At 43.0% G+C, this 25,789-nt stretch overlaps 1 protein-coding gene across 2 annotated transcripts in view; it reads left to right on the forward strand.

Annotated features, from left to right (window-relative positions):
- LOC118370592 (mediator of RNA polymerase II transcription subunit 14) overlaps positions 1-25,789 on the forward strand; it is a 33,834-nt gene that overhangs the window by 4,282 nt on the left and 3,763 nt on the right. Inside the window, exons 7-26 of one of the 2 annotated variants that reach the window (XM_052522155.1) lie at positions 548-655; positions 1,198-1,330; positions 1,485-1,635; positions 1,733-1,844; positions 1,983-2,108; positions 2,236-2,314; positions 3,850-4,009; positions 4,184-4,378; positions 8,511-8,645; positions 8,940-9,016; positions 11,168-11,328; positions 11,460-11,698; positions 12,730-12,882; positions 13,035-13,304; positions 13,413-13,656; positions 17,263-17,385; positions 17,971-18,150; positions 19,335-19,573; positions 21,608-21,787; positions 25,198-25,305. In XM_052522155.1, the coding sequence (XP_052378115.1) occupies positions 548-655; positions 1,198-1,330; positions 1,485-1,635; positions 1,733-1,844; positions 1,983-2,108; positions 2,236-2,314; positions 3,850-4,009; positions 4,184-4,378; positions 8,511-8,645; positions 8,940-9,016; positions 11,168-11,328; positions 11,460-11,698; positions 12,730-12,882; positions 13,035-13,304; positions 13,413-13,656; positions 17,263-17,385; positions 17,971-18,150; positions 19,335-19,573; positions 21,608-21,787; positions 25,198-25,305 (3,173 nt within the window). The remainder of the gene's footprint in view (positions 1-547; positions 656-1,197; positions 1,331-1,484; positions 1,636-1,732; positions 1,845-1,982; positions 2,109-2,235; positions 2,315-3,849; positions 4,010-4,183; positions 4,379-8,510; positions 8,646-8,939; positions 9,017-11,167; positions 11,329-11,459; positions 11,699-12,729; positions 12,883-13,034; positions 13,305-13,412; positions 13,657-17,262; positions 17,386-17,970; positions 18,151-19,334; positions 19,574-21,607; positions 21,788-25,197; positions 25,306-25,789) is intronic. The other variant, XM_052522157.1, reaches the window with a different exon arrangement.

Below are 25,789 nucleotides of genomic sequence, written 5' to 3' on the forward strand. Positions count from 1 at the left end.
CCCGCTGCTGAACAAACACAGATCCCGCTGCTGACGCGACACAAACACAGATCCCGCTGCTGACACACAAACACAGATCCCGCTGCTGACGCGACACAAACACAGATCCCGCTGCTGATCTCGCTGCTGACGCGACACAAACACAGATCTCGCTGCTGACGCACACAAACACAGATCTCGCTGCTGACGCGACACAAACACAGATCTCGCTGCTGACGCGACACAAACACAGATCCCGCTGCTGACGCGACACAAACACAGATCCCGCTGCTGACGCGACACAAACACAGATCCCGCTGCTGACGCGACACAAACACAGATCCCGCTGCTGACTGGTGAGATGTTTGAAAAGGAAAAGTCCAGTGTTCAATATGTACAGCAAATTATAATTATTCTGGTCCTGATGCTCAGGAGTAATCCAACTTGAATGAAATACATACTAAATACTAATACAAACTAAATTTTAAGATTGCATTATTATTATTATTTTTTGATAACTCCTTTTTCAATATTTTCCCCTCCGTCCCCCCCCGCCCCCTCCTTCCAGATGGCAGAGCTCTGGTCCACAGTATGCAAGTGAACTTCATCCATGAGCTGGTGCAGTCACGCCTGTTTGCAGATGAGAAACCACTGCAGGATATGTACAGCTGCCTGCGTATCCTTTCACTGTGTGTGTGTACTGTTTCTGTGCAGACAGTGAGCTCAGGGCCATGTCTGGCTTGAGCTGCTGCAGTGAATGTAATTGTGTCTGTGTGTGGTCACATACAATATTGACCAACAGTGACCATGCGTACAGCAAGCCAAGGGACCAACAGCATTTCAATGAGTGCCACAGCCAACAGTCACACTGTCTTTCAGTTTATCAGTTTGTTTCCATGAACCAAGCAGAAATATTTACATTTCAAATAGTATTTAGTGGGAAATGAGTGATGCTACATGTATTTATAATACTGTTATGATCAATAGAACGCCAAGGATTTGTTTCTCAGTCATTTGTTGTATGAACCTCATTGTGACTTCATAGCAAGTATAACTGCCAGGCGCAGTCTGGTTTCATGGCTGAAGTCTGTCACCACACGCCCACAGCCTGGGTGTGTATGTATCACGTGTGCCTGCATTTCTTTATCTGTGTGTATTGTGAGTAAGTGTGTATGCCATCTTCCTGGACCATCCCTTCCTTAACCCCGTCCCTTCTAGACTCATTCTGCCTGTCTCTTCAGCTGGAGGTCCTCCACTCCCAGACCCTCATGCTGGTCCGAGAGCGCTGGGGAGACCTGGTGCAGGTGGAGCGCTACATGCCTGCCAAGTGCCTCACACTGGCCGTCTGGAAGTAAGAAACACACAACTACTCACTAAGAAGTTACACATTAACAGGCCTGATTGATTGGTTTGTTGAATGCATATACTTTTGTCATTCATCACAAGGAAATTGGTCCATCATTTGACCTTTTTCTTTGTCTCCCCCCCTCTCTCCCCCTCTCCAGCCAACAGGTCCTGGGAAGGAAGACGGGCACTGCGTCGGTCCACAAAGTCACCATCAAGATTGACGAATCGGACTGCTCCAAGCCTCTGCAGATCTCCCATGATCCTCCGCTCCCTGCCTGCGACTCTAGACTGATGGAGAGAGCCATGAAGGTGTGCCAACGCCAAGTTCCTCACAGATATGGTGCTATACAATATTTGTTGTTGTGATGACCTAATTTCCTGTCTTTATTCATGCCCCCTCCTGTAGATTGACCACTTGTCAGTGGAGAAGCTTTTGATTGACAGCGTGCACGCCCGCTCCCATCAGAAGCTGCAGGAGCTGAAAGCCATCTTAAAGAGCAGCAACCCCAGCGACAGCTGTGAGTCGGTCCTCTCTGACTTAGCTAGACACTGACTAATCCAACCACACTGACCCAGAATGAAATGAACAATGTTGCGGAGAGAAACAACCAGGTTGTCAGTGTGTGATGTTGTTATTGTCCCTACCTGTGTTTCAGCGTTCATAGAGACAGCTCTGCCCACCCTGGTCATTCCAATCCTGGAGCCCTGTGGACGCTCCGAGTGCCTGCACATCTTTGTAGACCTGCACTCAGGGATGTTCCAGCCCATGCTGTATGGAATTGGTAAGCAGGGAGGTGCACATACACACATGTGCACACACTCATGCATACACACATACACCACATCGGTAAGCTGGGACACACATACACATACAACGTACTCACTTCCACTGTGCCTGTCTGTCTCCAGATCAGTCCATATTGGACGACATCGAGAAGACCATCAACGACGACATGAAGCGCATCATATCCTGGCTGCAGCAGCTCAAGTAAATCCACTTCCTGTCTCTCTGTGACAACTGCCTGCCATGTGTCACATCACTACTCCTCAGAAGGCCTTCATACAGCCAAATCCACACTAGCACACTTTAGTATGCTAAGTGCTTCACCCTAGTACCTTAGTAGTGTATACTGAACAAAAATATAAATGCAACGTGTAAAATGTTGGTCCCATGTTTCATGAGGTTACGTAAAAGATCCCAGAAATGTTCCAAATGCACAAAAGCGTATTTCTGTACAATGTTGTGCAAAAATTTGATTACATCCCTGTTAGCGAGCATTTCTCCTTTACCAAGATAATCCATCAACCTGACAGGTGTGGCATATCATGAAGCTGATTAAACGGCATGATCATTACACAGGTGCACCTTGTGCTGGGGGAAAATAAAAGGTCACTCTAAAATGTGCAGTTTTGTCACGCAGCACAATGCCACAGATGTCTGAAGTTGAGGGAGCGTGTATTTGGCATGCTGATTGCAGGAATGTCCACCAGAGCTGTTGCCAGATAATGTAATGTTAATTTCCCTACCATAAGCTGCCCCCAATGTTGTTTTAGAGTATTTGGCAGTACATCCAACTGGCCTTTCAACTGCAGACCACGTGTAACCTCGCCAGCCCATGACAACGAACACAATTACTTTTTATCAATGGCAATTTCAATGCAAAGAGACACCGTGACGAGATCCTGAGGCCCATTGTGGCGCCATTCATCCTCCGCCATCACCTTGTGTTTCAGCATGATAATGCACAGCCGCATGCCTCAAGGATCTGTACACAACTGGAAGCTGAAACGGTCCCAGTTCTTTCATGATCTGTATACATACCAGACATGTCACCAATTGAGCATGTTTGGGATGGCAGCGTGTTCCAGTTCCCGACAATATCTAGCAACTTCATACAGCCATTGAAGAGGAGTGGGACAACATTCCACAGGCCACAATCAACAGCCTGATCAACTCTATGTATGAGGCAAATGGTGATCACACCAGATACTGACTAGTTTTCTGATCCACACCCCTACCTTTTTATTAAAGTATCTGTGACCAACAGATGCATACCTGTAATCCCAGTCATGTACATTTGTTAAAATCTATGAAATTGTTGCGTGTTTATATTTATGCCCATACGGATATGAGAACAGATCTTGTGCCCTTCCATGGAAATGTGCTTCTATGCAGGTGAATCGTTTCTGAAATGGCTTAGGGTGTCTGTGTAAATTCCGTAGACCAGCACTCTACTGTGTGTGTGGTTGAGTATGTCATTGTCTGATATGCATAGAAATGTAATTACTGGAACAGGGATTGAAGTCAATGTTCTGTGAATTTATTTCTATGTTGTGATCTGGCCAGAAAATGGCTTGTTTGTCAGTCAGGGAAAGAGTGTTAGCAGAGTGATAATGATGTCTCACTGATGTGTGAATGTAGGACTGTGAAATAGCTGCTCATTGGCAGAGTCTGGTCTATTTGGAGAATGTCGAATTTCAGTTTACTTATGTTTCTCTCTCACTCTTTCACTCTTCTTCCAGGTTTTGGTTAGGGGAGCAGAGGTGTAGACAGTCGGTGAAACACCTCCCCACTGTCTGCACAGACATACTACACCTCTCCAACTCCATCTCCCACCCTGCCGGCAGCCTATCAAAACACAGGCTCTTCATCCGGCTAACCCGCCTACCACAGTATTACATTGTAAGTGTCTCCCACCTTATCCCCCAAAACTGTTTGTTTATTGCAAACACAAGAAAATATAAAACAATATACAGTACATTAACCATGCACAACTTTCCCACTGTTCCTCATTACTGTTTTCTCCCATCAATCTCTCTCTCCCTCCCTCTTCTCTCCCCTTCCCTGTCTCTCTAGGTGGTGGAGATGCTTGACGTGCCTGGCTGTCCCACGGAGCTCCAGTACAAGTACTCCTTCCTTTCTGTGTCTCAGTTGGAAGGTGAGGAGGGACCTCCATGCGCCCAGCTCCTTCAGCACTTCAAACCCAACCTGGAGCAGCTCGTCCTGGACAATTGCTCCAGCCGTGGGGCCCGCCATGGCTCTAAGAGAAAAGTAGGAATGGATTGCAGAACTGCTTGTACGGGTTACAATCAGGGCTGTTGTGTGACCGTATTATCGCCACACGAGTCATGAAGGCAGTCAAATTCCACGTGACCGTTTAGTCATTGTAATTAGGCTTCTCCAAGCTCTGATGCTGCTGATGGTCATTAGTATCCTACCAAACTTGCTAACTGCCTGGTATTCAGCACTCCATTGTCCTTCCAATCACTCTGACATATATATAAAAAAAAATAGAAAATCAAATCAAAGATGTTGGGCGACATTTCAATAGGCTATGGCAGTATAATCCCGTACCTCTTCAAACATTCAACCTCCAGCTGCGTACCCCCTCTAGCACCAGGGTCAGCGTACTCTCAAATGTTGTTTTTTTCCGTCAATGTAAGCCTGCTATACACTATACAATACATTTATTAAACATAAGAATGCGTGTGAGTTTTTGTCACAACCCGGCTCATGGGAAGTGACAGAGCTCCTATATGACCAGCCTGACCAGGGCACAAATAATATAATAATCAATCATTTTTTATCTTAACCATCTTACGTATAAAACCTTATTTGTTAATTGAAAATGTTGAATAACTCACCACAGGTTAATGAGAAGGGTGTGCTTGAAACGATGCACATAACTCTGCAATGTTGGGTTGAATTGTCTCAAATCATTTTCCACACACAGTCTGTTCCTGTATTTAGTTTTTATGCTAGTGAGGGCTGAGAATCAACTCTCACATAGGTAGCAAATGGCATCAGTGTCTTAACAGCGCGATATGCCAAGGCAGGATACTCTGAGCGCAGCCTAATCTGAGCGTAGCCTAATCCAGATATCTACCAGTGGCTTCTGATTAAATTACATTTTCACAGAACCGCTTTTTGCGTTTTCGATGAGGCTCAATTATTCAGATATCGGAAAGTGGACAGGAGGCAGGGCATGAAAGGGATAACGAATCCAGTTTGTGTCATCCGTTTCGGGAAAGTACCTGCGTAAATGCTCACCCAACTCACTTCGCTATATCACATTTGACATTGTCTGTAAGCTTGTTCATTTGCACACAAAAATCATACAATGATTGAAAGACCTGTGTGTTGTCCTTGTTAATGCAGACAGAGAAAAGCTCCAACTTCTTAATCATAGCATCAATTTTGTCTCACACATTGAATATAGTTGCGGAGAGTCCCTATAATCCTAGATTCAGATCATTCAGGCGAGAATCACCCAGATAGGCCAGTCGTGTGAGAAACTCGTCATCATGCAAGCAGTCAGACAAGTGAAAATTATGGTCAGTAAAGAACTTTAAGCTCGTCTCTCAATTAAAAGAATACGTGTTAATACTTTGCCCCTTGATAACCAGCGCACTTCTCTATGCTGTAAAAGCGTTACATGGTCACTGCCCATATCATTGCGTAGTGCAGAAAATACACGAGAGTTCAGGGGCCTTGCTTTAACACAGTTAACCATTTTCACTGTTGTGTCTTTCAAGTTGTCAGGCATTCACTTGGCAGCAAGAGCCTCTTGGTGGATGCTGTGGTGTACCCAAGTGCCGTCTGGAGCAACTGCTTACACACAAGTTACCACTCCACTATGTGTCCCTGTCATGGCTTTACAGATACCAACATGAGCAGCAGCTACATACGGTGCATTAGTGGAATTCCCGTGAGAGAGTAACGGTTAATGTGATTGGATGTTAATTATTAGACTAGGCTACCTGTATTTGACATTGTGGTGTTATTTCGCTGAACAGTAGATGGTTTAATTTTATTTTTGGCAGTAAAATGGGGGATGGGAAAACTCACAAATGTATAGCCCTGTTGGAAAATAAAAGCGGACTGTTTGGATGTAACTTTTTTTTTTACCCCTGACGGCAAGGGTACGCGCACCCCGGTTTGGCAATACCTGGGCTATGCAATTGTGTGAGAGAACAGAGTGATTGCCTCTACTGAAAAGAGGATGATCAGCTTTCTATAAGCTAGGCCTACTATATTTATTTTTCAATTTTCCTAATATTAAGCACATTGCTACTCTTTACAACAGGAGTATAGCCTCCCTGTCTAGCATGAAAATAAACCATGGGGAAAAGCGTCCTCCATTCGCTATTTAAGTGCAAAGATGACATGGATGTTTTCCCACTGCCCCTGTTTCGAGACAGGTGCATGATAATGGTCCATTCTAAATCATAACAAATCTCACACATTATTTAGTATATCTAAAGACTAGATTAAATCAAGAATAGTCTGATGGGTGACAATATTATTATATCATCACTTACATATATCATCACATGTGCCGGATACAACAGGTGTAGTAGACCTTACAGTGAAATTCTTACTTATGAGCCCCTAACCAACAATGCTGTTAAAAAAATATGAATAAGAAATAAAAGTAACAAGTAATTTTAAATATCAGCAGTAAAATAATAGCGAGACTATATGCAGGTGGGCACCGGTACAGAGTTACTGTGTGGGGGCACCATCACGGGGGGTGATTTGACAAGCGCATTTGTGAAAAAAGCACAATCATTGCACGACTGTGCCTAACCGTAAACATCAATGCCTTTCTTAAAATCAATACACAGAAGTATATATTTTTAAACCTGCATATTTTGCCAAAAGAAATCCAGGTTAGCAGGCAATATTAACCAGGTGAAATTGTCACTTCTCTTGCGTTCATTGCACGCAGAGTCAGGGTATATGCAATAGTTTGGGCCGCCAGACTTTTACGGAATTATGACATAACATTGAAGGTTGTGCAATGTAACAGGAATATTTAGACTTGTGGATGCCACCCGTTAGATAAAATACGGAACTATTCCGTATTTTATCTGAAAGAATAAATATCTTGTTTTCAAGATAATAGTTTCCGGATTTGACCATATTAATGACCTACGGCTCGTATTTCTGTGTGTTATAATTAAGTCTATGATTTGATAGAGCAATCTGACTGAGCGATGGTAGGCAGCAGCAGGCTCGTAAGCATTCATTCAAACAGCACTTTCATATGTTCTCATGTTCTGAGCAAGGAACTGAAACATTAGCTTTTTTAAATGGCACATATTGCATTTTTACTTCTCAAACTTTGTTTTTGCATTATTTAAATCAAATTGAACATGTTTCATTTTATTTGAGGCTAAATTTATTTTATTGATGTATTATATTAAGTTAAAATAAGTGTTCAGTATTGTTGTAATTGTCATTATTACAAATCAAATAAAAATACTTTTTTTATTTTTTGTCTGATTAATCGGTAGCGGCTTTTTTTTTTGGTCCTCCAATAATCGGTATCGGCGTTGAAAAATCATAATCAGTCTACCTCTATGTACGTGCGGTCACTGTGGGGACGACACCATCGAATCACATGTTGATGAAGCCAATGACTGATGTGGTGTACTCCTCAATGCCATTGGAGAAATCCCGAAACATATTCCAGTCTGTGCTAGCTGTAAACACTTTGTCAGTCTCTCATTCACCATTTGTGAAGCACTTGATAATGCCTCGAATTTCCTGGCGGCATCCCCTGTGGACATAACGCACCTAATATTATATATAATAATGCCAATGAATTCTAAGCTAATCTTGTCTGCTAAATGAACTAGTGTTGCCCACAGCGATATGACATTGCCAGATCAGGGCCTAACATACCGTAAGGACAACTCTGAGTATGCTTTTCTGTTCTTCTGAAATACACTACATTTTTTTTATTTAGACCTGTCTAAAATAAATAATGGACTTATTGTGAAGGTGTGTAGGCTATATTACATGGATTTATTAGACGTTTTAAAATGTAATGTTCCAAAGGTCAGCATCAGTGTCTTGTGTGGAAGCCAGGAGATGCTACATGTTTGTTAATTAATGGTCAATTACCGTAAGACCGACAGTTATTTGCTTGACAATCACCGGCTGACTAAATTTTGTGACCGCCACAGTCCTAGTTGCAATGAATTCAAATATTGATGATCTGAAACCATGCCCTAAAAGGAGTAATTGAAGGAAAAATACTTACAATATAAATATAAACCCTGATATTTTCCTGAATAATGAAATAAGAAGTGTTATAAATTAAATGTATTATTTATTATCATTTAGATGGTCAGTTATCTCATTGTATATCTCCTCTCTCTTCTCTGTCCTCCAGTTGTCAGGAGACCAGGGGGCTCTGGAGCCCAAGAAGCCAAAGCGCTCAGGGGAGATGTCTGCCTTCAACAAGGAGCTGGCTCACCTAGTGGCCATGTGTGACACCAACATGCCCTTCATAAGCCTCAGAGTGGAGGTATGGATGGAGGGAGTACCCACTTTTATTCTCTTTATCTTACAACTTTTACTCACTCTTTACTTTTCTACAACTTCCCATTCTACTATTCATATCTTTCTTCATCATTCCTCTTCCTATCCATCCCTCTCATCCTCCTTTCCTCTCCTCATCTATCCTTCCTCCTCTGTCCCTCTATCCAGCTGTCACACATGGAGGTTCCTCACCTCCTCTTTTTCATCCTCTCCTCATCCCTTGCTTTCTTCCCCTCCATTCCTCCTCTGTCTAACATGTCTCTCTCATGTCTTTCTCTAGTTATCTCAGATGGAGATTCCTCATCAGGGTGTGCAGGTGGAGGGAGACGGCTGCAGTCACGCCATCCGCATCCTCAAGTAAGGCCAAAAACTCCATCCCACCTGAACAGGCTGAAATTCCAGGCGTTTTTCTTTTTTTTTTAACCTCTTGCTTAAACACAATTTCAGTGTTATTTCGAATACAAAAAAAACAAGTAAATCACATTTGACCGCACTGCCCCTTTAACATTCCCATTGACTTCCATATTGTTAGACAGTGCCACTAACCTAAATTGCATGCAATTATGTGCAAGAGCTTTAAAAAATGAAAACCGCCTGGAATTTCAGCCTGTTCAGGTGGGATAGAGTTTTTGGCCCACAGCATGACATCACAATCTGATCTGATTATTACCAATGACCAGTCATCTTTTATTGGCTTATGTATCCTCCTACTTTAAAGGGGTTAGCAGGGTTTGCGTTAAAGTCTTGACCACACATGTCAATCTCATTCTACAGAGGGCCGAGTGTCTGCGGGTTTTCGCTCCTCCCTTGTACTTCATTGATGAATTAAGGTCACTAATTAGTAAGGAACTCTCCTCACCTGGTTGTCTATGGCTTAATTGAAAGGAAAAAAACAAAACCCTTAGACACCCCTGGTCTCGACGGTCCTATCCACCAAGTAGGGCTGTGTTTGTAATATATTAACATTTTATCAACATGCCCACCCGAACCGACTGAGCATTTCAATGGCAAAAGGAAGCTCAGGGGAAAAAATTATAAGAAAATATACATTACATTTACATTTAAGTCATTTAGCAGACGCTCTTATCCAGAGCGACTTACAAATTGGTGCATTCACCTTATGACATCCAGTGGAACAGCCACTTTACAATAGTGCATCTAAATCTTTTAAGGGGGGGGGGGAGAAGGATTACTTTATCCTATCCTAGGTATTCCTTAAAGAGGTGGGGTTTCAGGTGTCTCCGAAGGTGGTGATTGACTCCGCTGTCCTGGCGTCGTGAGGGAGTGTGTTCCACCATTGGGGAGCCAGAGCAGCGAACAGTTTTGACTGAGCTGAGCGGGAACTGTACTTCCTCAGTGGTAGGGAGGCGAGCAGGCCAGAGGTGGATGAACGCAGTGCCCTTGTTTGGGTGTAGGGCCTGATCAGAGCCTGGAGGTACTGAGGTGCCGTTCCCCTCACAGCTCCGTAGGCAAGCACCATGGTCTTGTAGCGGATGCGAGCTTCAACCGGAAGCCAGTGGAGAGAGCGGAGGAGCGGGGTGACGTGAGAGAACTTGGGAAGGTTGAACACCAGACGGGCTGCGGCGTTCTGGATGAGTTGTAGGGGTTTAATGGCACAGGCAGGGAGCCCAGCCAACAGCGAGTTGCAGTAATCCAGACGGGAGATGACAAGTGCCTGGATTAGGACCTGCGCCGCTTCCTGTGTGAGGCAGGGTCGTACTCTGCGGATGTTGTAGAGCATGAACCTACAGGAACGGGCCACCGCCTTGATGTTAGTTGAGAACGACAGGGTGTTGTCCAGGATCACGCCAAGGTTCTTAGCGCTCTGGGAGGAGGACACAATGGAGTTGTCAACCGTGATGGCGAGATCATGGAACGGGCAGTCCTTCCCGGGAGGAAGCGCAGCTCCGTCTTGCCGAGGTTCAGCTTGAGGTGGTGATCCGTCATCCACACTGATATGTCTGCCAGACATGCAGAGATGCGATTCGCCACCTGGTCATCAGAAGGGGGAAAGGAGAAGATTAATTGTGTGTCGTCTGCATAGCAATGATAGGAGAGACCATGTGAGGTTATGACAGAGCCAAGTGACTTGGTGTATAGCGAGAATAGGAGAGGGCCTAGAACAGAGCCCTGGGGGACACCAGTGGTGAGAGCGCGTGGTGAGGAGACAGATTCTCGCCACGCCACCTGGTAGGAGCGACCTGTCAGGTAGGACGCAATCCAAGCGTCCAAATATATTTGGAGTGATATTAGATACAGTGATAATATAAATGTTTTTATGAAAATGACTGCATGGGGGCTTTAAAGATGATACTAAAGTCAGAAAGTGTCTATGATTGCAATTTAGTTTCTACTGATTTGAACTGAAACGTTGTCGCAGCGCACTTGGACACATACCTACAAAAAAAATATATACATATAATAGATTTATTTTAAATGTTAGTTTATACCCATCATTTCAGTGATAGATATGTACCTAACCCCTTGTGGTCCTGTTCCTCTCCCTAGGATCCCTCCCAGTAAGGGCGTAGGGGAGGAGACGAGGCAGGCACTGGAGCGCTCTCTACTGGACTGCACCTTCCGTCTGCAGGGTCGGAACAACCGTACCTGGGTCGGGGAGCTGGTTCTGGCCAACTGCCCGCTCAACAGCACACACAGCAAGGAACAAGGTACATACTAACACAAACACAAATGAGCACATACAACACACACAGAAATGCACATGTTGTCACACACACATACTACCCAAACTGAGTTTAATGTGCCCTTATCTCTCCCTTTTCTCTGTGTGTGTGTCCAGCCTCTACGCGCCACGTGTACCTAACCTATGAGAACCCTCTGTCTGAGCCTGTGGGAGGGAGGAAGGTGGTGGAGATGTTCCTCAACGACTGGAGCGCCATCAGCCAGCTTTACCAGTGTGTCCTGGTGTTCTCACGATCACTACCAGAGATGCCATCCTACCTGAGTCTGTTCAGTGAGATCCGGCTGTATAACTACCGCAAACTGGTTCTGTGCTACGGTAGCACCAAGGGTAGCTCGGTGAGTAACGTCTAAAAATGTTCAGGGCTGTGTTCATTAGAACCAAACGGACGCAAACAGAACGTTTCATTCTGTATATGAAACATTTTACAACAGAATTGGAGTAATGAATACGTCCTCCCTAACGGACTGCCAACTACGAATATTAAGCCAATTTTACACCTGTTTCAGTAGCGCGATTTGCAGGCCAAATTGTGCTTGCAGTCCATTTAGAAAATTCTCGCAACTCAAGTAGTCCTAAGTGTTTTTCACTTTAGACAGAGAAGATAGGCTGAAACATCTGATTTAGTTGTCCCATAGTGTAGCCATTGTTAATTGTTTCATTAATTTGCCATGAGAAAAAGGCTTGTGGAAAATGCTACTCCCTTGCCGCCTCAGCATTAGAAAGGAGAGTTCGTCAAAAATAAAATGTCATCTTTGTTATCCCCAGACATGGCTGGTTCCCCAAAAAGTACCTTTCGTGCCCCTAAGTTACTGTTTTCTGTGATTATTACTTCCTTTCATATGTATAACTAGCAATGTGACAAATGTAATAAAAAATCTTAGGCTGACAAAAAAAAGTAACTACTGTCGACCTGTGGTATTTCGGATCCAGTAATTGCGGAATAACTGAAATTACTGCAGTAAAAAAAATGTTGGGACGCAGTATTTGCAATGTGCTCTGACTGCAATATTTTTTCCTAAGGGCAACATTTAAACAACAACAAATTCATAGTTTAAATGATACCATTTAAAAAATGTACATATAATTCAGATATGGTCCTTCATATGACTGCTAAGGAGCGATGCAGTTCAATCTACCACAGAGGTACTTGACATTTTACCATTTGTCTGTCTAACAGACCGTCCAACTTTTGGGGGGCGAGTGACCATGACAATTGCGCAAGAAAAACATGACATTGATTTACAAGTGCCTTTGAGAGCTTCGTGTCAATCCCTGCCTTGCATGTTTCCTTACTGTTTGTAAAACGTACTATATAAATATATGTGATTGATTAAGACTCTCTCTGCCGCCTCTCGTTCCCCTCTAGGTGACCATCCAGTGGAACAGTAGCACCCAGAGGTTTCATCTCTCTCTGGGGACAGTAGGACCCAACTCGGGCTGTAGTAACTGTCACAACATTATACTGCATCAACTGCAGGAGATGTTCAACAAGACCCCTACTGTGGTCCAGCTACTACAGGTACTGCACGCATACACACATACCTGGGCTTGAACCTAACTATGCAGGGGCAGAACACGCACATACTCTTACATACACTGGAACCCTCCACCAAAGTGGCACATTCGATTACATTTATTTTGTATTCATTGTCTAACTTCCCTCCCCCCAAGGTGCTGTCGGACACCCAGGCCCCTCTGAATGCCATCAACAAGCTGCCCACAGTGCCCATGCTGGGGCTAACGCAGCGCACCAACACAGCCTACCAGTGTTTCTCCATCCTACCCCAGTCACCCACACACATCCGCTTGGCCTTCCGCAACATGTACTGCATCGACATCTACTGCCGCAGCCGTGGGGTGGTGGCCATACGAGACGGGGCCTACAGCCTCTTCGACAACACCAAGATCGTGGAGGGCTTTTACCCTGCCCCGGGACTCAAGGTACAAGGGAGGAGAGGGCTTGGGTGGGTTTGTGTGATTGTATCAGGAATTTGAAAGTGCCTAGATTCTGTTGTCTAGTTCCCCTCAAGGATTCTCTCTCTCTACCAGACGTTCCTCAACATGTTTGTTGACAGTAACCAGGATGCTCGGCGACGCTCTGTCAACGAAGACGACAACCCGCCCTCGCCCGTGGGCGGTGACATAATGGACACCCTCATGAGCCAATTTCAGGCCCAGCAGCAGACAATGAGAGGGGGTCCTGGGGGGGTGTACCCTCCCCTCACCTCCCCGCCCACCCCTTACCATCCCAACGTGGCACCCTCGCCATCCATGATGCCCACACAGTCCCCAGGTGAGAGGGATGTGTGTCCTGTGTGTTCCCTCTTTGTGCCATGTGTGCTTGGCAGCCCACTATGGAGCAGAGGAAAGAGACCAAATGCTATCTGGTCCTCTCCTCACCCATCATCCACCCGCTAAGTGATATCACTCTCTTTGTGTGTGTGTTCATCCTGCCACTGCTGTCATGCACATGCTGAATGGCAAACTGTGTGTGTGCGAAAGTTGAGTCCAGAAGGGAGAATGCATGCACCCAGTCCTGCTCACCCATCTCAGCCCTAGAGCCGCTGCCCAGCTTCAGCCTGTGTGTTTGCGTGTGAGTGAATGTATGTGACAGGGTTTCTGTTGGGAAAACGTGGCGCCAGACAACATGACCGGGAAGATTTTAATTTACCGGCCATAAAACGTTTTTTTCTTTCTGGGTGCATTGCCCGCTAGGGCGGCTACCCGCAGGGCTCAGAACGAGTGAAATCACATTTAGAATGAGGTAATTCATTTTAAAACAAACTAAATGTAATCTATGTAATCCCCAAAAGTAATTATTTATCATCAACAATAACTAGTAATGCTGCATACTATAAGAAAGGTTCAAATCTCACCTTTCTGGTGAAAATAGTTATAAATTGCTGAGGTGAAATTACATTTGAGGATACAACTGCAAGTACACAGTACGAATATTATGACAATATTACATATTTTATGATGTTCTTCCTATAAAAAAACGATGAATAATACTTGAAATTACTTTCTAAATATAGTATAATCAAATTGTAAAATTACTAGCTATAAGAATTCACCTTCCTTATAACTGCAAAATATGCATTTGTATGTTTAGTGTGCGTATTTGCCTAAGGTCTCGCTTGAGCCAAACCTCTGCCCCCATCGCTGTGAACGTCTCACAGAGCTCTAGCTTGGCTTCTGGAACTCGTTAGGAACTCTCCTTTCATCTCATTAATCTTATCCGTCAATGAGTGTTTTTGTTTTATTTTTAATAAATTAATTATTTTATATTAATTGCTATAAATTGATGTCTGAATATATTAAAGAGATGAAACCACTCTCTCCTGCTACGATGTAATGATTGCAGGCATGTGCTTTGTAAGTGGCTGTTAACTCGAAATGACACAACGAGAAGGTTACAATTGAACAAAATTTACTATACTGTATGAACACACAAGGTAGCCATTCCACTCAAGGCTAGGTCCATCAACAACCAAACCTCCTGCGCAGGCGCACTCTTGACAGAGTGATAGCCCCGTAATGACAGAAATATAGGGATACTTAAAACATGAATTTAACAGCTGTGACGCAGGGTTCAGCCAGGAGTTGATGGATAGTCGGAAGAGTGAAAGAAATGGTAAAAGGGACATCCCAGTGGTTTCAGATGTAACATTCTATGTTACACAAATATACTACTGTTCCGTGGGAACCAGGGCTATCACTCAATGCAAGCCATTTCGATCTATGGTGTTCACAGATCGATTTATAAGCAAAAGGGGACTTTACATCTAAGAGTAAATTATTAACAGAACATGTAATGCAGCAGCCAATTAAACTTAATTTTCAAACATTTGCCAAAATGTAATTCGCGGGAACACCATTCTAAGCAGTTTCCCTGGGAAAACACCATTCTAGGCAGTGTCCCTGGGAAAACACCATTCTAGGCAGTGTCCCTGGGAAAACACCATTCTAGGCAGTGTCCCTGGGAAAACACCATTCTAGGCAGTGTCCCTGGGAAAACACCATTCTAGGCAGTGTCCCTGGGAAAACACCATTCTAGGCAGTGCCCCTGATAGTGGTTCCATATGTGACTGAGATGAAAATATATTTTAGACACTTAAGGGGGATCTAAAGATGCAACAACTAGGATGGGTTGCTAATATGATTAGGATTTACCAAAAATACATTTACCAAAATTATATAATTACTCCTGTCTATACAGAAATAAATAAAATAATTCAAAATACTTCACCAGAAAGCATGACTTAGCCACAGAGGAATCAAGGATCATTAGCTTGCAGTCTTATGCCTATTTGGAAGCCCGCAATTTGGGCAGCACGCATAGCAGTAGGTCTTGTTGATTATTGACTTGCGTCTGTCAGTGAAAAGCATCTAAAATATGTATCTGAGTAAATTATTGAGTATAATTTTAAAATGTTGAGACAAGGAGAGAGGTGTGGCGCCAAGATATAGCCTAGTCTCTCTCTCTCTCCCGCTCAGCTGTCTCCCGACAATTCTTGAGCATTCATTGTGTGAATTGTTTGCCCTTGTGCACAATGAGCATGTGTCTGGTTTCTATGTCGGTGTAATGTTGAGGGAGCGCGCGCCACTGAGCACACATAGAAGTACCTGGCCTACTACGCAGAAATGTAGGAGTGTTTTTACTTTTTTTAACTTTTTTTTTTTTTTTTTACATCCACTGCACATGATAATTTATTAACTATAGTTCCACACAGTAAGCTATTTGAAAAATCAGTACAGCAATCTCCGGTGTGAATGAGCAATGGGCCTAGAGCAATGGGCCTAGAGCAATGGGCCTAGAGCAATGGGCCTAGAGCAATGGGCCTAGAGCAATGGGCCTAGAGCAATGGGCCTAGAGCAATGGGCCTAGAGCAATGGGCCTAGAGCAATGGGCCTAGAGCAATGGGCCCAGTGCTGCATTGGCCTATAGGCTCTGAGTTCCATGTGCTCATTTCTTTCGTCGCTAATGGATCACGTTGTATCAATGTGTCCGTATGGCAGGGGATGGTGATCTCCCTTTAGTTTACTTTTAACTGAGATTTTTATCATTTAATTAAGATTTTTATGATTAACCACCTGACAATGATTTTGAGAAATGTAAACTTGTATTTAATTAACAGTTCCATGAAAATGCCCATATGATAATCATAGATTGAAATGGTAGGATGAATTTCTAGGCTTCACCGAACTTGAAACTCACGCGCCGGCTATGAAGTCTTTATAAAATAATTGCCATTCGGGTTGTAAACAATTAAGTATGTTTTCAAAATTTATACGGCCTCCAGCTCATTTTGTGAAGTGGTGGGTGATGCGCTGATAGCATGTTGCCTGCACTTGAATGGTGAATGGGAGTCGCGCTTCAATTACCAGTTGAGAAATACAAAATAGTAGCTATTTTTAATCGTGCACCAAAACTGTTTTTAACACTCAATTACATTTAGAATTGTTGCGCAATTAATGGGTTTATTAAAGCACATGTTTTACTCCAGCAGCAACCAGCTGAGGAGCTACAGGAGAAATCTCCCTCAAAATAGTCTCTGTATGCTGTGCACATGTGATTAGTTGTGTTGGTATTTGCATAATAAGATGCATGATGACTAACAAAAATGCACAGTCCAATTTAATGCCATTAAATTATGCAAATTAACCTATAGACCAGCAAGCATAACTGTCAAATGTATTTCCATCGACTTGTAATTCCATCAATGAATAAAAATAATAATTTTGTAATTGGTCATTTTGGCCGGCAACAGTTTTTAAAATCTGGGGGGGCAATTGCCGGCTAACGGAAATCCTGGTATGCGAGTGTGTGTGAGCTGATCCTATTGGCTCGTGTCTGACGAGCCTTATTGGTCGGTGTGGTGTGTGTGTGTGTGCGCAGGGACCATCCATGCGTCGGGCTCCCCTAGCGGAGCATTGAGGGCTCCCTCTCCCTTTGGGCCCACCCCTTCTCCCTCCTCTCTTGGCATAGCTATGGGCCCAACCAGCTTTGCCAGCCCGCATGGTAAGTGGCGCAACGCACTGACCACAGGGACAGACCGGGCTGGGTTAGAGGATGGGACTGGGCTGGGTTAGAGGATAGTAAGGATGAGGCTGGACTGGGGTAGAGGGGGCTGGGTTGTAGCAGGCTGGGCTGAATGGATGGGTCCTCCATGGAATATAACCATAGCCAGACCCTGGTGCAGGTTGAGAAAACGCTGTCTCTGGGTAGGCTGAGGATGGGACTGGGCAGGGCTGTAAACCAACCTCCCAGCCCATGGACCGGGACTTGTCCCTGGGATGTTGCTCACCGGTCTCTCTGATAGTTCTGACACCTGTTTAGTCCGTTTTGAAGTGGTTGAGAACCCCATGTTGACTGGGCAGTGGGTCACGTTGGTGGTTTAACTGTGGAGAGTTTTTAGAGTTAATGGGAGAGAGAAAGTTCTGTCAATCAGTGAGCGTTTGAGAGAGTAAAAAAATGTTGTCTGTGATTGTCTGAGTACACTGTAATGGGTTCATGACAATGAATGATAAAGATTATAAGGATGATGATATCAGTGGACGCTACTGATGTTGATGGTGTGTGTCTGGCTATGTGTCTGTTTCCCAGGTGCTCTGGACCCCAGCTCCCCTTATGCCATGGTGTCTCCCAGCCAGAGGGGCCAGTGGCCAGGCTCTCCCCAGGTATCAGGGCCATCTCCTGGGGCTCGTATCCATGGCATGTCCCCTGGAAACCCTTCACTCCACTCACCCATCCCCGACGCTTCACACTCCCCACGCACTGGCTCGAGTGAGTATCACATAAACACTTGACTGACTGACAATCCACTCCACTGAAAATCAAATGTTTTTACAAAGATTGAAGGGATGTTAACCTCTAGGGGGTGTGGGACGGTAGCGTCCCACGTGGTCAACATCCATATAAATTGCAGAGCGCCAAGTTGAATTAAATTACTATAAATATTTAACTTTCATGAAATCACAAGTGTAATACATCAAAATAAAGCTTACCTTGTTGTTAATCCAGCTGCTGTGTCAGATTTCAAAAAGGCTTTACGGCGAAAGCAAACCATGTGATTATCTGAGGACAGCACTCAGCACACAAAACTTTACATACAGATACCAGCCAAGTAGATTTGTCACAAAAGTCAGAAATAGCAATACAATTAATCACTTACCTTTGATCTTCGTATGGTTGCACTCACAAGACTCAGTTACACAATAAATGTTTGTTTTGTTTGATTAAGTCCCTCTTTTTATCCAAAAACCTCAATTTTGTTGGCGCGTTTTGTTCAGTAATCCAATGGCTCAAATGCGTCACAAGAGGCAGACAAATTCCAAATAGTATCCGTCACATTTGTAGAAACATCGTCAAACAATGTTTATTAATAAATAATCGATCATATTTAAACCGGACAATAGCGTCGTCAATATAAAAGAAAAACAAGAAAGGTGCGCTCTCGGTCGGGCGCAGGAAACAGCTCTGGGGACATCCCACTATCCACTGGCTCAAAGTTGTCATTCTCCCTCATTTTTCAGAATAAAAGCCTGAAACAATGTCTAAAGACTGTTCACAACTAGTGGAAGCCACATGAAATGGAATCTGGGTCCTATCCCTTTAAATGGTGGATAGGCATTCATTGGAAAACAGCCATTTCAAAATAATTAAACTTCCTGGATGGATTTTCCTCAGGTTTACACCTGCCATTTCAGTTCTGTTATACTCACAGACATTATTTGAACAGTTTTAGAATTCTATGCTAATTAAACTAATTATATGCATATCATAGCTTCTGGGCCTGAGTAGCAGTTTACTTTGGGCATGCTTTTCATCCGGAGGGGAAAATAGTGCCCCCTACCCTAGTGAGGTTTTAAGACCGTTGCACGAATGTATAATACAAAATAATAATCTTTAAGGACGTGTTCAGTCTCACCATTCCCTAGGCTAACGGTACTGTCCGCTCCTCTCTCCAGGTTCCGGGGCCATACCCAGCAGTATGCCCCCGCCCCGTAAGCTACCTCAGCGTTCCTGGGCTGCCTCCATCCCCACCATCCTCACCCATAATGCCTTGCACGTGTTGCTGCTGCCCTCGCCCACACCCTGCCTGGTGCCGGGCCTGGCAGGAAGTTACCTCTGCTCGCCGCTGGAGCGCTTCCTGGGCTCGGTCATCATGAGACGCCACCTGCAGAGGATCATCCAACTAGAACCCAACGTGAGTGGTGGAGATCTGCGGTTGACTCATCTTGGTTTAGTCCATCTGTCTGTCTTGTTCAGTGTGTGTGTGTGTGTGTGTGTGTGTGTGTGTCTCTTTGTCTATCTCTTCCTCACTCTGGTTTTTGTTTTGAAGATATTTCTGGCTTTCCTCACACTTCTCTCCTTTTCATCCTTCCATTTCTCTGTCTCTCTTCATCTCATCCAGTTGGAGGTTAATGTGCGTGTTACCTTTGTAATCAAATGTTTGTTCATACCCCATCTCTTCAGCTTAACCAGCTATCTCTCTCATCCAGTTCAAATTCATCTCTGTCATAGTCCTCTGTAGAGGTTCTCAGCAGGGCTGTCCCTTATTCCAAAGCTTTTTCCAACCTTGGATCTCTCAAACCCTCAACCCAAGCAGTCTGAGTTGAGGTTGAATGGCTTAGGGTTTTATGGCGGGAACCCATTTACCGAGATTTACCGTCCAATACAACTCTCTTTTCCTGGGATAAATAAATCAGAGAAACCGGTGTGAAATCTCACTGTTAAATGATATGCGATGTGTAAATCTGGCTTCTCTACAGCCTCTGCATGATGAATCATCACCGCTCAGGTTGGGACAGGCAGTTCACAATGCATGTAGACCTATCTCATCATGGTAACTTTTATTTCTTTCTTGTAAAAGTCTATGCTACAGTAACATAAAGACCGAAGTCATGTCTAATTTACCCATCTCAATCTGGCTTTCGGGGTCACCTTATTTTTTTTATTTGTAAATATTTTTTATTGCAGCTGCAGAGTTTTAAAACAGCCTATCTCGCTCTCGCTCTCATATGCAGGAAAAACTATTTAATTTAACTGTTGAATGTGAGGTAGGCTAATAACATTAGAGGAAATATTATTAAAGCTATACACTATATGTGTGTGGACACCCCTTCAAATTAGTGGATTCGGCTATTTCAACCACACCCGTTGCTGACAGGTGTATAAAATCTCTATAGACAAACATTGGCAGTAGAATTGCATTACTGAAGAGCTCTGACATTCACCGTGGCACTGTCATAGGATGCCACCTTTCCAACAAGTCAGTTCGTGAAATTTCTGTCAACTGTAAGTGCTGTTATTGTGAAGTGGAAATGTCTAGGAGCAACAACGGCTCATTTGCGAAGTGGTAGGCCACACAAGCTCACAGAACGGGACCGGCGAGTGCTGAAGCGCGTAGCACGTAAGAATCGCCTATCCTTGGTAGCAACACTCAGTCCCGAGTTCCAAACTGCCTCTGGAAGCAACGTCAGCACAAGTTTGTCGGGAGCTCCATGAAATGGGTTTCCATGGCCGAGCAACCGCACGCAAGCTTAAGATCACCGTGCGCAAGACCAAGCGTCGGCTGGAGTGGTGTAAAGCTCGCCACCATTGGACTCTGGAGCAGTGGAAATGTGTTCTCTGGAGTGATGAATCGCACTTCACCATCAGGCAGTCTAACGGACAAATCTAGGTTTGCTGGATACCAGGAGTACGCTACCTTCCCGAATGCATACCGCCAACTGTAAAGTTTGGTGGAGGAAAAATAATGGTCTGGAGCTGTTTTTCATGGTTCGAACTAGGCCCCTTAGTTCCAGTGAAGGGAAATCTTAACGCTACAGCATACAATAACATTCTAGACAATTCCGTGCTTCCAACTGTGGCAACAGTTTGGGGAAGGGCCTTTCCTGTTTCAGCATGACAACGCCCCTGTGCACAAAGCGAGGTCCATACAGAAATGGTTTGTCGAGATCGGTGTGGATGAACTGAAAGTGATAAATCACAAAAGTGATTTATTATCGGGATGGAACGTTTGTAAAATACAGGGAAAATATGCAACCCAAGTCTCAGTAGATGGAGGCTAATATCCTACTCCATTATAATTTGACCTTCTGAAAAAGTCCATACCTCTTTGTAGATTGTTCCACATGGTTACTTTATGGAACTAAACTCTCCCTTGTATTTATCTTTTAGTTTTTTTGTCTTTTTTCTGTTATAATCTTTTCTCTCCTCTCCCCCTCTCTCTCTTCAGCTGTCCATCGTGAACTCTAATGAGCCGGGTGTGATCATGTTCAAGACAGAGGTGTTGAAGTGTCGCGTGGCGCTCAACCCAAAGACCTACCAGACCTTGCAGCTCAAAGTCACCCCCGAGAACGCCGGGCCCTGGTCACAGGAGGAGCTACAGGTCTTGGAGAAGTTCTTCGAGACCCGGGTAAGACTAGTGACTTAGACTAGTGACTAGCATCTTTGGGTCCTTTAAGATTGCTATTTAAAAACCATGTATTATTATTATTGTTGGGCAATTCCACGGTAAAAGGGGGAGGTTGAGACTCACTACTTCACTTTAAAATGTATGCCAAACAACAATCATTGATTGCAAAATTTAACAAGCCATACACCTATATACAGAAGTCTACTTTTAACAATTTACATTTTTACACGTTTTTGTTGAGGAACAGTGCAAACTTTAGTAAGAGATTTACTTTAAAATCTTCCTCAGTTTTTTGTGACTACATTTTCCAAAATATACTAATCAGAAAAACTACTCCGAATTAAGATTCAAAGATGACTGCAGAAATAATGAGGTGTCAGCTATGATATGACACCATGAGTTGGTAAGTGAAGTGGATCAACACCCGGTAACATAATGACAATTGTCCTTGATATGTACTATACAGAAATGCATAATTATGAATGTCATTCTCTTCATGGTGATTTATTCTGAATAGGTACACAAAGGTAGAAAATATAATATCCTCAATTGCATATTATTCTAATGAGCTCCACCCCCCAAACAAGACCAAATCTGGTTGGTCAAGAATGGACCAAATCTGTACCAATCAGACATCTGTTTCACAAGTTTGGATATCAAAATACAGCAGAGTACAGTACAGTTCAGAAATGTAGAGTACAGTAAAAAAAAATATATATATATATATATATATATATATATATATATATAAATTGAGTATTGTACAGTCCATTAGAGTAAAGTATATTACATTACCTCTGCTGTACTGTGCTCTACTGCAATTGTGGTATGTGACTACTATGATTTCCCATTGTGGGAAAGTGACAAGTTTTAGTCACTTAATAATTCATAAACAAAATTGTTATCAATAAAAACAATTAATTGGTAGGTCTACCTTTTATTTGTTACTTCTGTTAACTTTCAGATTCCTCCCTCATGAGGGAGAGAAATGAGAACATATATTAAAGATATGTGGGTTTTTGGTAACATAATGACAATATACTAGGCTATATTTCTTAAACTTACAGAAAGCAGAATTATTTCCACAAAACTAAATATAAATGTTAATATTAGTTTGCAGGGGCCTTTACTTCAACATTATTTCTAATACCTTAAGACTTTTGCTAGTAGATGTTGTTTAAGACCCCTTTTCCATCTTTGTGCCCAGATATCAAACATGGATTTTTAAGATGGAAAATGGCTGGGAAAAACATATATATTTTGCAAAAATATAGACTCTTAGCTTTCATTTGACGCTACATTTCATATGCTCCTATAAATGTCACGTTGGTGCTCATGGGTCCTTTTACATGGGAATGACCGTATACATACACACGCACACACCCTTATTCAATAACCAATTTGCTAAGAAGTAACACCTTTCAGTATTTGTTGTAAGAACTGCTATTCCTTAACAGAGAATTGTGAGGCTTTTTATTATGCTTATTTATCGGTTAGAACCATGTGGACTTTACATTGGGAAGAGCAGGAAGCCACTGAAGATGTTGTGGTTACTAGAATGATCATAGAGCATCCTGCCTGAGGGGAGACGCATGTATATACCACATTTCCTTGCTCCAGCTCTAAAGTCAATACATTAGAAATATAGTGATGGTGTCCTTGATGGTGAATGTTTTACACATTATCCATAATTATCTGCTCACTACTAAAGACAATATAAAATAAACATAGTGAACATCATATTGAGAGTTATGTAACATTTCTTCTATATGTGGGCCATTCCGCTGAATCGGTGCCATTTGCATGTAACTTTTCACAATGAAACTTAATTCTTTGTCTTTTTTCAGCACTATCTAATAACACACATGTTTAACTATTCAAAATGTGTAATGGTCAATCTCGGGCAATTAAAAAATATATATATATTTATTTTTTTACAAGTTTTCTAAATGGAAGATGGTTGCATTTTTCTCAGTCCTGTTACCAAAAGTCCTACAACTGTTTAAATATCAACTAAAAGGCATGCCAACTTGTTTTTGTTTTTCCATAAATCAATTATTGGTTTCATTTTCAAAAAATTTTTTTTTTTTAACACTAATGATGTGCGCTGAGAGTCTGGAAGCAAGAGAGTGAATATTTAATTAATATATTAAACTTAATACAAAACAAGAAACACGAACAACACAGACAGGAAACTGAAACAGAAACAATAACGCCTGGGGAAGTGGCATAATCACGGAGATGAAGGAGTCCAGGTTAGTGTCAATAAGCGCTGGTGTGCGTGACGATGATGACAGGTGTGTGTAATAATCAGCAGTCTGCTGACCTAGAGACCAGAGGGAGTATACGTGATATTTTTTTTATTTTTAAGGGAGACACCAACCTCAATTTGATCAAAAATCTATCATGTGATTTATCAAACAATTGTTTAAATGATGGACCAAACATAATTGAAAAATAAGTGGTTTCATCTTTATTTTTTAAATAAAAAACAATTAAGTAACAGGAATGAGTGCTGAGTAACAAATGAGTGCTTGTGTGTAAGAGAAACTGTATGTCACAGAACTTCCTTCAATTAAACAAAGATAAAACAGAGGTCATTATATTTGGCAAAAAAAGATCTGAGTCTAAATAGCAACTTTTGTATTTTTATTACCTTTATATAACTAGGCAAGTCAGTTAAGAACAAATTCTTATTTTCAAAGTGGGTTAACTGCCTGTTCAGGGGCAGAAAGACAGTTTTGTACCTTGTCAGCTCAGGGGTTTGAAGTTGCAACCTTCCGATTACTAGTCCAACGCTCTAACCACTAGGCTACCATGCCGCCCCTGTAACATGAAAGCAGTAACAATTGTGTGCGCTAGAGGCCCCACTACAGACCCTGGTTCGATTCCAGGCTGTATCACAAATGGCTGTGATTGGCGAGTTCCATAGGGCGGAGCACAATTGGCCCAGCGTCTTCCAGGTTCGAGTTTGGCCGGGGTAGGAAGTCATTGTAAATAAGAATTTGTTCTTAACTGACTTGCCTAGTTAAATGAAAATATGGGGTATAGTGTGTAGATGGATGAGGAAACGTGTTTATTTAATCTATTTTAGAATAAGGCTGTAACGTAACAAAATGTGGAAAAAGTTGAGGGTTCTGAATACTTTCCGAATGCACTGTACAAACACACAACTAAGTGAGTCATTGCATTGGAATACAACATATCACTGGCAGAATAGGATCTGATTTAACACTGGGTGAACTGACCTTATAGCAGGTCATTTGAATCTGAAGCTGGAAAAGGTGCAAGAATATACATGTATGTGTAGTGACTGGCTTTGACTAAAAAGTCAAGTCTCCCCTATTCATGTCCTTTTCCTCTCGCTTTCCCTCACTTTGTCCCTTTATCCTCCCTCATCTTCTCTTCAGGTGGCTGGCCCTCCGTTCAAGTACAACACGTTGAATGCCTTCACCAAGCTGCTTGGGGCCCCCACCAACATCCTCAGGGACTGTGTCCGCATCATGAAGCTCGAACTGGTGAGGCCTTTACCTCTGGCTGTGGTTGTCACTGGGTGGGTGGTGCTGCTCCATAGATAACTTTGTGTCCGTTATGAATGTGAGGGGCAGGCGATATGTTTGTCTGTGTTTCTGCCTGTGTGTGAGAGACAAATATATGAGCGACCGCCTCGGCTCCATCTTATGTAGCAACATTTTTATATTGTGTTTTTTACATTGGATAAAAGTAGAAACACGGAACTAGAAAGTGGTACATCATACACTGCAGTTGGGGAACAATGGGATAGTAATTCTGCTTTGAAGTTGATAAACTTGTAACCCCGCTTTTGAGAAAATGGCCCTTGAATGTTTTGGTACACCAACTGGAGGGCACTTTGTGTACACCCATTCAGCAAAATATTTGTATCTTTATTAGATGATGCTTAACTGACACACTTGTCTAAATTGATGGGTCATGTGGCGGAAATGCAATAACCACCCCACAGACACACCTGGCTAATTGTTA

Source organism: Oncorhynchus keta, chromosome 7, assembly GCF_023373465.1.
Source record: "Oncorhynchus keta strain PuntledgeMale-10-30-2019 chromosome 7, Oket_V2, whole genome shotgun sequence".
Lineage (NCBI taxonomy): Eukaryota > Metazoa > Chordata > Actinopteri > Salmoniformes > Salmonidae > Oncorhynchus > Oncorhynchus keta.